Raw genomic sequence first — 12,574 nt, 5'->3', positions numbered from 1 at the left:
GCAAGGAGAATTGGCCACTCTTCGGGAACAGGTGGAGGCTTTGTCTGTTAGGCTCATCGAGCTCGAGGCGCAGGCGTCGGCTCGTAGTGGCGTTGGGGCAACTGTGGTGAGACCTATGCCTACTTCGGTGGCCTTGGAATCACATGGAACCCCTGATGTCGCTGCGTCTTCCGGCAGTGAGCATCTTACCGGTCAGACATCACTCCAGGGTGAATGGCGGACAGTGGTGGGCTCGCGCGTGCCTGGCCGAAAGGCGAAGGTGGGATCTGGCCGCGTGGCGGCTGCCTTACCCCTTTCCAACAGGTACGGGGTGCTTCCTAGTGGTGATGACATCGTTTCCGAGCCACCACAGGATGCCTCGCCTGTTGGGCCAGTGGCCGATTCTCCGGCAAGGTCCCGACAGTCACAGAGGGCGGGCCTATTAGTTATAGGGAGCTCCAACGTTAGGCGGGTTATGGAGCCCCTCAGGAAAATAGCGGGTAGGTCGGGGAAGAATGCCAGTGTGCACTCGGTGTGCTTGCCGGGGGGTTTCGTCCGTAATGTGGAGGAGGCCCTTCCGGCAGCTATTGAACGCACTGGGTGTGACCGGCTGCAGATAGTAGCACATGTCGGAACGAATGACGCCTGCCGCTTGGGTTCTGAGGCCATCCTTGGTTCCTTCCGGCGGCTGGCTGATTTGGTGAAGACAACCAGCATCGCACGCGGAGTGCAAGCTGAGCTTAATATCTGCAGCATAGTGCCCAGAGTCGATCGCGGTCCTCTGGTTTGGAGCCGTGTGGAGGGTCTAAACCAGAGGCTCAGACGACTCTGCGACTATAATGGTTGCAAATTCATCGACCTCCGTTATTGGGTGGAGAACTGTAGGGCCCCCCTAGACAGGTCAGGCGTGCACTACACACCGGAAGCAGCTACTAGGGTAGCAGAGTACGTGTGGCGTGCACACGGGGGTTTTTTAGGTTAGAGGGACCCCCCCTTGGGCGAAACGATAAAATACCTGACGGCTTACCAGAGAGAACATTATCATCGTTGATAAAGAACGTCCGTCCTCAGAGACCAAAAACAGGAAAAGTTAACGTAATATTGGTAAACTGCAGGAGTATCCAGGGCAAGGTTCCTGAATTAGTATCTCTTATTGAAGGAAATAGTGCGCATATAGTATTAGGAACGGAAAGTTGGTTAAAACCGGAAGTGAACAGTAACGAAATCCTAGACACAGAATGGAATATATACCGCAAGGATAGGATAAACGCCAATGGTGGAGGAGTATTTATAGCAGTAAAGAATTCAATAATATCCAGTGAAGTTATTAGCGAATGCGAATGTGAAATAATCTGGGTTAAGTTAAGTATCAAAGGTGGGTCAGATATGATAGTCGGATGCTTCTATAGGCCACCTGCATCAGCAACCGTAGTAGTTGAGCGCCTCAGAGAGAACCTGCAGAACGTCGTGAAGAAGTTTCGTGATCATACTATTGTAATAGGGGGAGACTTCAATCTACCAGGTATAGAATGGGATAGTCACACAATCAGAACTGGAGCCAGGGACAGAGACTCTTGTGACATTATCCTGACTGCCTTGTCCGAGAATTACTTCGAGCAGATAGTTAGAGAACCAACTCGTGAAGCTAACGTTTTAGACCTCATAGCAACAAATAGACCGGAACTTTTCGACTCCGTGAATGTAGAAGAGGGTATCAGTGATCATAAGTCAGTGGTTGCATCAATGACTACAAGTGTAATAAGAAATGCCAAGAAAGGAAGGAAAATCTATTTGCTTAACAAGAGTGATAGGGCACAAATCGCAGAATATCTGAGTGACCACCATCAAACGTTCATTTCTGAGGAAGAGGATGTGGAACAAAAATGGAAAAAATTCAGAAACATCGTCCAGTACGCCTTAGATAAGTTCGTACCGACTAAGGTCCAAAGCGAGGGGAAATATCCACCGTGGTATAACAATCATGTACGAAAGGTACTACGGAAACAAAGAAAGCTTCACCATAGGTTTAAGAGTAGTCGAATCATAGCTGATAAGGAAAAGCTGAACGAAGCGAAAAAGAGCGTAAAGAGAGCAATGAGAGAAGCATTCAACGAATTCGAACATAAAACATTGGCAAACAATCTAAACAAGAACCCTAAAAAGTTTTGGTCATATGTAAAATCGGTAAGCGGATCTAAATCCCCACGATGGCACCGAAACAGAGGACGACCGAAGAAAGGCAGAAATACTGAATTCAGTGTTCCGAAACTGTTTCACTGCGGAAAATCGTAACACGGTCCCTGACTTCAGCCGTCGCACGGACGCCAAAATGGAAAATATTGAAATAAACGATATCGGAATTGAAAAACAACTGCTATCACTTAGTAGCGGAAAAGCATCCGGACCAGACGAGATACCCTTAAGATTCTACAGTGATTATGCTAAAGAACTTGCCCCCTTTCTATCAGCAATTTATCGTAGATCTCTGGAAGAACGTAAAGTACCTAGCGACTGGAAGAAAGCACAGGTCGTTCCCATTTTCAAGAAGGGTCATAAATCAGATGCGAATAATTATAGGCCTATTTCACTTACGTCAATCTGTTGTAGAATAATGGAACATGTTTTGTGTTCTCGTATTATGACGTTCTTAGATAATACAAATCTCCTTCATCATAACCAACATGGATTCCGCAAACAGAGATCATGTGAAACCCAGCTCGCCCTATTTGCCCAAGAAATTCACAGTGCCGTAGACACTGGCGAGCAGATTGATGCCGTATTCCTGGACTTCAGGAAGGCATTTGATACGGTTCCGCACTTACGTTTAGTGAAAAAAATACGTGCTTACGGAATATCGGACCAGGTTTGTGATTGGATTCAGGATTTCCTAGAAGAAAGAACACAACATGTCATTCTTAACGGTTCAAAATCTGCAGATGTAGAGGTAATTTCGGGAGTACCGCAAGGAAGCGTGATAGGACCTTTATTGTTTACAATATACATAAATGACTTAGTTGACAACATCGGTAGCTCCGTGAGGCTATTTGCAGATGACACGGTTGTCTACAAGAAAGTAGCAACATCAGAAGACTCGTACGTACTCCAGGAAGACCTGCAGAGGATTAATGAATGGTGCGACAGCTGGCAGCTTTCCCTAAACGTAGATAAATGTAATATAATGCGCATACATAGGGGCAGAAATCCATTCCAGTACGATTATGCCATAGGTGGTAAATCATTGGAAGCGGTAACGACCGTAAAATACTTAGGAGTTACTATCCGGAGCGATCTGAAGTGGAATGATCACATAAAACAAATAGTGGGAAAAGCAGGCGCCAGGTTGAGATTCATAGGAAGAATTCTAAGAAAATGTGACTCATCGACGAAAGAAGTAGCTTACAAAACGCTTGTTCGTCCGATTCTTGAGTATTGCTCATCAGTATGGGACCCTTACCAGGTTGGATTAATAGAAGAGATAGACATGATCCAGCGAAAAGCAGCGCGATTCGTCATGGGGACATTTAGTCAGCGCGAGAGCGTTACGGAGATGCTGAACAAGCTCCAGTGGCGGACACTTCAAGAAAGGCGTTACGCAATACGGAGAGGTTTATTATCGAAATTACGAGAGAGCACATTCCGGGAAGAGATGGGCAACATATTACTACCGCCCACATATATCTCACGTAATGATCACAACGAAAAGATCCGAGAAATTAGAGCAAATACGGAGACTTACAAGCAGTCGTTCTTCCCACGCACAATTCGTGAATGGAACAGGGAAGGGGGGATCAGATAGTGGTACAATAAGTACCCTCCGCCACACACCGTAAGGTGGCTCGCGGAGTATAGATGTAGATGTAAATGGCTCACTTGAGTTCATTCCGTTTTGTTCCTATTGACATTTGATGTGACTGAAAGAGTTATAAGTGGCACAAGAGACAGACAGTTCACACCACTGATGGTGATGAAGTTAAAGGAATATTTTAGGCCATTGAGTAGAGGGTAGACATGAGAGAGGAAATGCTGATGTAATCCATGATTGACATTACCAACACAACATGTAACATTTAGCTTCATCATACAGCTACTGTTAGCTTGTGGCAGCAATGGAAAAACAGGACAGTTGATGTGAAGTTTTCCAGATGAAGCCAATACATGACAAAGTGGCCCAGCTGCCACATTTTGTTGTGTCACTTATAATTCAGTTTCATCTTTTTGTATGTATTTCCGATGTACTGTATTCAGCAATAACATCAAGAGCCAATCTTTTAAATCTAACACTTAGTCTTGAAAAATATACTTGGTCAGAATCAAGGAAATGTCAGCCATTTCCGGCTAGTGAGGTCTTATTAGCAGGCGACTTGTTATATCACCCAACAGCCAGCGCAGCCACCACACCACACTAATGTACATAAAAATGAGCTCAGCTTCTTGATGTGTGGAGAGGGGGAAGGGTCCTTCAATTACAGGAGTGCAGGTAGGTGTGAAAGCATTTTGTAAAATGCCAAAAATATACTTTTCGTGCAGATTGCGTATTATGGGAAGGATGTCACATGGAAATATAACAAGGGTTTTGTGACAGTACATTTTAAAGACTTTCTTCTTAAAATCGGACATGATACGGCTGCAACAACCACATACACTATACACATATATACTTTGCACCACAAACATAGATCATAAAGATAGGCAGCAGGGATGGAAGGCATGAAGTGAAACTGTAGCACCTGAGCTTTCTTTTAAACTTAAATTTTAAACAGTGTACAGAAATTCACTGAGCCGACTTCTAATAAACTTGTAAAGTCAGCTGGGGAAACTCATTTTTTCACATATCTGTTTCTCTCATTGAGAAAAGAAAAACACATACCGGTACCCCACACCTGACACCTTTCACCATACTTCACCATTTTTTGGCTTAATTCACCATATTCCTGGGTGAGCAAAAAGGAAAGATCTCTCAAAATCGTGTGTTTTGATGTATACTTTGTGGTCATAGCATCTAAGAAAATAGCTCAGTTCCCTTGTATGCCAATACCGATTTCATTTTTTTGATGACTTTTCACTTGCTGGTTTTTAAGAATTGGTGGAATTCATTACCACAAATTATTTTATAAACACCGTATTGTACATGTAATGTCCGTTGCTTATATAAGTTTTATACAATGTATTGGAGAGGGATATGATGCGTTCAGTGACTCATAGTAATATTTGATCAATAATGAATGCTTTTTATTCCTTTCGGTTAATGTGTTTATCGCTGGGCCTGTTTTATGTACTGTTAAGGAAATGGAAAAAAAAATACTTTCCTCATGTTTAATGATAACACTGTCAAGCACATTTCAGTAGAAGATGTAATCTAGAATTGTAGAATTACTGGCAATAGGCACTAATTTTCTGTTGTTAAAAACGGGAAAAAGTCAAGATTTTTTTGCACAGATATCCTTCTCTTTTTAAAAAAAAATCCCATCACAATCAACTCAACATTATCACTGGCCAAGCACTTATCTCTAGTTTTTTTCACAAATGATCCGATTTGAAAATGACTCCATTGCTGCTAAAATGAGACACAACTGTATCAAATGTGCAAGTCAAACACTTTTCCAAAGGGGCTTGCCACTATTGGATTCAATAGACTGATTTACAATGTAGTATCTGACTCACCAAGCCAGTGAATCACATAGCAGTAAGCTATATGAACAGCTGTTTTATGGAACAAGATGTTTCTCAATTTCAAGCTAGGTAATTGTTGTTAAATGAATCTTTAGTTCACTAATCACCATCTTTAAATTCAGTGTCATTGCAAGAAGACCACAGTGAGTATCTATTTAATTTCTCAGCTGTGATTTGTCAAAGCCTTCATTGTCTAGTAAAATATATTCAGTGATAAAAGAACTGCAGCCAAATGCAAAATCTGTTCCTACCATCTGAGGAATATAGCTGAAGTTGTGAAGGCTGCTTGAAGAAGTGAAATCAAGTAGTAGAAAGTCCAGGATGGAATAACAACAATAAGGAAAGGATAGACAGGTACTCATCACAAAGAAGTGTTAAGTCACAGACAGGCAAAATGGAGAAGAATACTAGAAATATTAAAGCTCAGTCAGCCCTCAGTACCAGGAGACAGTAGGCATATGTGTGCGAGTTGTTGATGTGTGAACATGTAAGAAAGTTAAAAATTTGTAGCATTCTTTTTCATTGTGTCTGTCTGTGACTTAGTGCCACCACTACGTAAGATTGTATCCTTTCCATACAGTTGGAAATATGAAATCAAATTCTACAAAGCTGATATTGATCTTTACTGCACAAGGCCTGACCACAACTTTAGAAATAATGGATGAGGAAAAATCAATAAATAAAAGAGAATACTCAAGATTCCTTGGTATTCATATGATAAGAATATGAATTGGAAATCAGGTGTTGTAGATCTACACTGAAGAGCCAAAGAAACTGGTACACCTGCCTAATATAGTGTAGGACCCCCATGAGCACACAGAAGTGCGCAACATGACATGGTATTGTCTTGACTAATGTCTGAAGTAAGGCTGGAGGGAATTGACACCATGAATCCTGCAGAGCTGTCTATAAATCCATAAGAGTACGAGGGGGTGGAGATCTCTTCTGAACAGTACAACGCAAGACATCCCAGATACACTCTATAATGTTTGTGTCTGGGAAGTTTGTTTAAACTCAGAAGAGTGTTCCTAGAGGCACTCTGTGGCAATTCTGGATGTGTGGGGTGTCACATTGTCCTGCTGGAATTGCCTGAGTTTGTCGGAATGCACAATGGACATGAATGAATGCAGGTGATCATACAGAAAGCTTATGCTTGTGTCACCTGTCAGAGTCATATTTAGATGCATATGACCCACACCCATTACAGAGCCTCCACTAGCTTGAACAGTGCCCTGCTGACATGCAGGGTCCATGAGGTTGTCTCCGTACCCGTACACGTCTACCCACTCGATACCATCTGAGACAAGACTCGTCCGACCAGGCAACATGTTTCCAGTCATCAGCAGTCCAATGTAGGTGTTGACAGGCCCAGGCAAGGCATAAAACTTTGTACCATGCAGTCACCAAGGGTACACAAGTGGGCGTTTGGCTCCGAAAGCCCATGTCAATGATGTTTCATTGAATGGTTCACATGCTGATACTTGCTGATGGCCCAGCATTGAAATCTGCAGCAATTTGTGGAAGGATTGCACTTCTGTCATGTTGAACAATTGTCTTCAGCTGTCGTTGGTCCCATTCTTCCAGGATCTTTTTCCAGCCACAGCGATGCTGGAGATTTGATGTTTTACCGGATTCCTGATATTCACGGTACACTCATGAAATGGTTGTACATAAAAATCATCACTTCATATGTACCTGGGAGATGATGTGTCCCATTGCTCGGGCACCAGCTGTAGCACCATGTTTAAACTCACTTAAATCTTGATAATCTGCCATTGTAGCAGTAGTAACCAATCTAACAACTGCACCAGACATTTGTTGTCTTATATAGGCATTGTCGACCACAGTGCCGTATTCTGCCTGTTTACTTATCTCTGTACCTGAATATGCCTGTACCAGTTTCTTTGGTTCTTCAATGTATAGAAACATCTAAACTCTAAAACTTTTGAACGACAGATAAAAGCAGACTTTGGACATGATAATGGCAAAAAAATTGATTTAATTTTTCCATTCTTACTCCATTCTTGCCAATGTTGTATGGTAATATGTTATGCTGCAATTCTTCATTAAGATAGAAAGTGCTCATTCCACAGAAGAATGTAATAAGGATAACATGTGGTTCCACTCTAGAACCTTTTTTAGATGGCTATTCAATCAGTTGGGCATACTGACAACATCTCCACAGCCCCTTTACTCCCTTATGCACTTTGTTGTCAACAGTCAATCTCAGTTTGGAACCAAAAGCAAGATTTATAAATGTAATACTAGAATAACTTATACTATCAAAAACTCATTCTTAGTGTGGCCCAGAAAGGTGTGTTTTCAGCCATGAAAATCTTTGAACAGTTACAATACAATAAAAGAATGGTTGATATTCACCATATAATGAAAACCTGAGTCACAGAGAGGAACACCAAAAAGACTGTCAGAAAGTTAGCTTTCAGCCAACAAGGCCTTTGTCAAGAATAGAAAAAAATATACACACGAACACACTCATGCAAACACAACTTACACACACATGACCACATTCTTTGGCAGCTGGAGCCAGACTGGGAGCAGCAGGGCATTATGGGGGAGGCAACCAGGTGGGGGTAAGGAGAGGCTGGGGAGAGGCTGGGTCAGGGAGAGGAAGGATAGCAGGGGGATGGCAAAGTGCTGCTGGAAGTGTGCAGGGACAAGGTGGAGAATGGGGCAGCTACGTGCAGTCGGGAGTTTAGACAAAGGGGCGAGGGGAGGAGGGGGGTTACTGCAAAAGGAGAGAAGTAAAAAGATGGGTACATTGGTGGGAAAGAGGACTGTGTAGTGCTGGAATGGGAACAGGGAAGGGGGTAGATGGGTAAGGACACTGATTAACAAAGATTGAGGTGAGGAGGTTTACGGGAACATTGGATATATTGCAGGGAGGGTGTGAAGCAGTCTTTGTAATGAAGGACATCGTGTTGGGTGGCATGCTCAGCAACAGGGTGGTTGAGTTGTTTCTTGACCATAGTTTGTCAGTGGCCATTCGTGTGGGCAGACAGGTTTTTTTTTTTTTTTTAAAAAAAAACTCATTTTGTTCGCTTTTGTTCATTGCATCTGCTCGGGGCGGAAGTCGTATTGTTTTAGTTCATTGATGATCGATTAACTCAGTTTTTTTATTACAGAGGGCACGTAGCCCTCTGACCAAACACGCTGAGCTACCGTGCCGGCTAACAGCCTGTTGGTTGTCGTGCCTGCACAGGATGCAGCACAGTAGTGGCAGCTTAGCTTGTAGATCTCATGACTGGTTTGACTGGTAGCCCTGCCTTTGATGAGATAAGTGATGTTTGTGACAGGACTGGAGCAGGTGGTGGTGGGAGGATGTATGGGACAGGTCTTGTATGTAGCTCAATTCAGGGATAAAAGCCATGAAGCTAGGGTTGGGAGCAGGGGTTATGCAGGGATTGACGAGGATGTTGTGTAGGTTCGGTGGGCAGTGGAATACCACTGTGGGAGGAGTGGGAAGGGTAGTAGGTAGGACATTTTTCATTTCAGGGCACAGTAAGAGGTAGTTGAAACCCTGGTGGAGAATGTAAACCCTGTCATCTCTCCCCTTCCCTGCCCCAGCCTATCCTTACCCCACATGGTTACCTCTCCCATAATGCCCTGCTGCTCACAGTCCTGGCTCCAGCTGCCAGAGACTGTGGTCAAATGTGTGTAAGCTGTGTTTGCAAGTGTGTGTGTGTGTGTGTGTGTGTGTGTGTGTGTGTGTGTGTGTGTGTGTGTGTGTGTTATTTTGACACAATCATGTTGCCATATTTTTCACTGGGAAGGTGTATCTACTTCGGTAGACTAACAACTGACACTTTCTGCATCTTAGTGAATAGCCACAAAATTATGAATTATGCGTGGAGCATGCAAATGATTGACTGAAATGACATAAAATGAAATGATTGTATAGCATTGATGCTTCCGACTAGTGAGTCTTTTGAGTTGACACCACATTAGGCAAATGATGACAAATTGATGATGAGGACAACACTACACCCAGCCTCTGAGCAGAGAAAATCTCAGTCAGCTAGGAATCGAACCCAGTCCCACTGCATGGCGGTCAGACACGCTGACCAGTCAGCTAAGGGAGAGGACTAATAATTGATTAACCAGCTAAGTAACTGTGGTTTGTGGGGCTTAATTGTCCAGTGAATTAATATATTTCTCCTCATTTTTACCTATGATGTTCTGTGGCCCATTTTGAAATATAAGTCCTTTTTTCTGTTATGCAGAGCTTGTCATTTACACTGACAACTAATATTAATTTTAGGGACAATGTCAGCCACGATGCTTCTTCCCTAGATTTGGTAGACAGTGCATCAGTTATGCATAGCTAATAGGGATTATTGTTGTAAGTAACCATAGAGAAATGAGAAAAATGGTAATGTATTTGCAGCACAAAACATGAAACAATTGCACATCCTTCCAAATTGATTTGAGTTTTGCTGATATTCTGTTGTGCAGTTTTTGATTTCTTCAGAGCTTTATGTCTAAAAAAGACTGCTTACACTATGCTTGCCCATCCTCTTCTGGAGTACTGCTGTGCAGTGTGGGATCTCCATTATGTAGGATTGACAGAGGACATCAAAAAATTTCAAAAAACAGCTGGTTGTTTTGTGTAATTGTGAAACAGGGGAGCAGCTGCTACAGATATGATATGTGAATCATTCAAAAAGGTGTTTTTCATTGCAGCAGGATCTCGTTGTGGGATTTCAGTCACCAACATTCTCCTGAGAGTGTGAAAATATTTTGGTGGAATGGTAGAGAAATATCTTGAAGATGATTCAGTGAACCCTCTCCCAGGCACCTAACTGTGAATCGCAGATTAATCGTGTAGATCTAGATCATGTGGATGTAGATGAATGTTGTTATAATAGATCCTTAGTGACAATTTTAACAACTGGTCCATTTTCAAATGACTGCTTCCAAGAAATAGTAATTAATGAGTGCCATTTGCTATCCCACATATTATGCAGATTTTTAATATGAGCCTAACCTTGTTTACTGTGCAGCCAGTGTTGCAGCAGTGCCGACGACTCCAGCTGCCCCTGCTCCCGGACAGTCACGGTCAGCAAGCGAACCTGAGCGTGAGCGGTCCGTGTTCCGTTTTCCCAAATCACAGACAGATGGAGCACTCAGCTCAGTGCTTCTTGTGCAGGAAAGCAATCTGAGTTCTGATGATTTCCACGAAGCCCTGTTCCTGCTCGAACCAAAGGAGTCCTGCAAGCGCCGCAAGAAGTCGAAAAAGGAACGCCACAAAGAAGCCAGCTCTGCACTGTGAGATACAACATCTATTTTGGTGCCTCGTTCTGAACTAACTTCTCGGCATGTGGATGCATATACATTGATCCTCTTGTATTGTGCTTACATGTGTGTAGATCATGGCACTCAAATGTGGAGCTTTTTCTATTACTTTCTCTTGGAACTTTTGCCTGAGAGATACCAAGTCTCTCAGTCAGATCTCTTAAGGTGCGAGGACAATTCCTGGTGTTGAAAAGTCTGTAGTTGGAAATGATAGTTGCAGATCATCTGTGGACTCGGCAGGCAGTTCTTGTGTGGCGGTCAAAAATTAATCTGTTTTGTGCAATAAACTGTGATGCAATCTTGGTTATGAGTTGTGTTTTATAAATCACTGGGATGCTATTAGTACGATGTAATGACTGTGTGGTTAGAGAATGTTCATTCTTTACTGTAAACTAACACTGGAATTGTTATTGTAAGGGGATTCTGAATTCTTTTATGTGGAGTGGATCAATTTCTGAGACTGCTTTTTTAGCACTCTCTTTCAGACAAATTTTTGTTAAGAACAAAATGATAACCAAACAATTTTTTGACATTTATGCATATTTAGTGATAACATGTTCCTTTGATTTTTCAAGAATGGTGTAACATGTTTTCAACATTTGTAAAAAATTGAACCAACAGCTTTTCTGTTACTGGAATCACAGAAAAGGTTTTGAAACATTTGTCTGTGTGTATGCAATGCTGATTCTTACAATTTGCATGTAATTAAAATAATTCCTCAAACATTCCATGGTACAATACTTTGTAAATGCAATTAAAACCGTTTTTACACTGTGTAGAATGTTTTCTGTATATGTAATTACATATTATTTCGGATACACAATAAGACCACAATTACATTGAAATCAGCTATATAGCATAAACAGTCACTGTTATTTATGATATTTATGTCCTAATACTGACTGTTCTGAGTTTATCTGAATACTTTTTAGATGGTACTAGAACACTGTTGTCAACAATTTCCTGAGCTTGTGATATGTCATAAAGTTTAATATGTAAACATGCAGACAATACTAAAGAAACAAGTGGAGCAGACGAGAAGTTAAGTTTGAGAGTAGAGAATAGTATTTACAGAAAAACAGTATAGTAAATACTAATTCTCTTAAGATGATTGATTGTCATAGTTCAATCCTAGTCAGCAGCTAATATGTCTGCAGGAATTGGTACACAGATTTATAGTTTGAATTGGTGATTTGTAGCTTATATACATGTAATCTAAATGGCTACAATATGAAAAGAATGGGTTGGTAAACCACATAGAGGAGGCACTGAGTAGCAAAAAAGTTGCTGACATATTTTAGTTTTGTGACAGAGTCATTCTTCACAAGTAGTTATACACATTGACACATTGTCAAATACACATGACCACTGTCTTCAGGCTGTCACTTTCACAGCCATGTGATCTGCCAACTTAGCTGCAACCAGTTTGCTGCATTCTACAATTCTTCGTGGGCATGACAAATAGCAAGCTATCTATCTGCATGAACGGGCATTGCCAAATTGTGACCAAGAGACAGCAGGACCATCCAGTTGCTGAACATGCTGTCCAACATGGTATGCTTCACTCTAATGATTGCTTCACAGCCTGTACCATGAATTCTTCCCAACAACA

General features: G+C 42.0%; 1 protein-coding gene across 3 annotated transcripts in view; it reads left to right on the top strand.

Moving 5' to 3' along the window:
• LOC126194643 (ankyrin repeat and IBR domain-containing protein 1-like) overlaps window positions 1-11,744 on the top strand; it is a 601,659-nt gene extending 589,915 nt beyond the window's left edge. The window contains exon 21 of one of the 3 annotated variants that reach the window (XM_049932817.1): window positions 10,671-11,744. In XM_049932817.1, coding sequence (XP_049788774.1) covers window positions 10,671-10,939 — 269 coding nt within the window. In that variant the 3' untranslated portion in view covers window positions 10,940-11,744. The remainder of the gene's footprint in view (window positions 1-10,670) is intronic. The other 2 variants (XM_049932818.1, XM_049932819.1) reach the window with 2 other exon arrangements.
• Window positions 11,745-12,574: the final 830 nt, after the last annotated feature.

Source organism: Schistocerca nitens, chromosome 7 (genome assembly GCF_023898315.1).
Source record: "Schistocerca nitens isolate TAMUIC-IGC-003100 chromosome 7, iqSchNite1.1, whole genome shotgun sequence".
Lineage (NCBI taxonomy): Eukaryota > Metazoa > Arthropoda > Insecta > Orthoptera > Acrididae > Schistocerca > Schistocerca nitens.
Note: the sequence above shows the minus strand (reverse complement) of the source record. Positions and strands in the feature narration are given on the sequence as shown.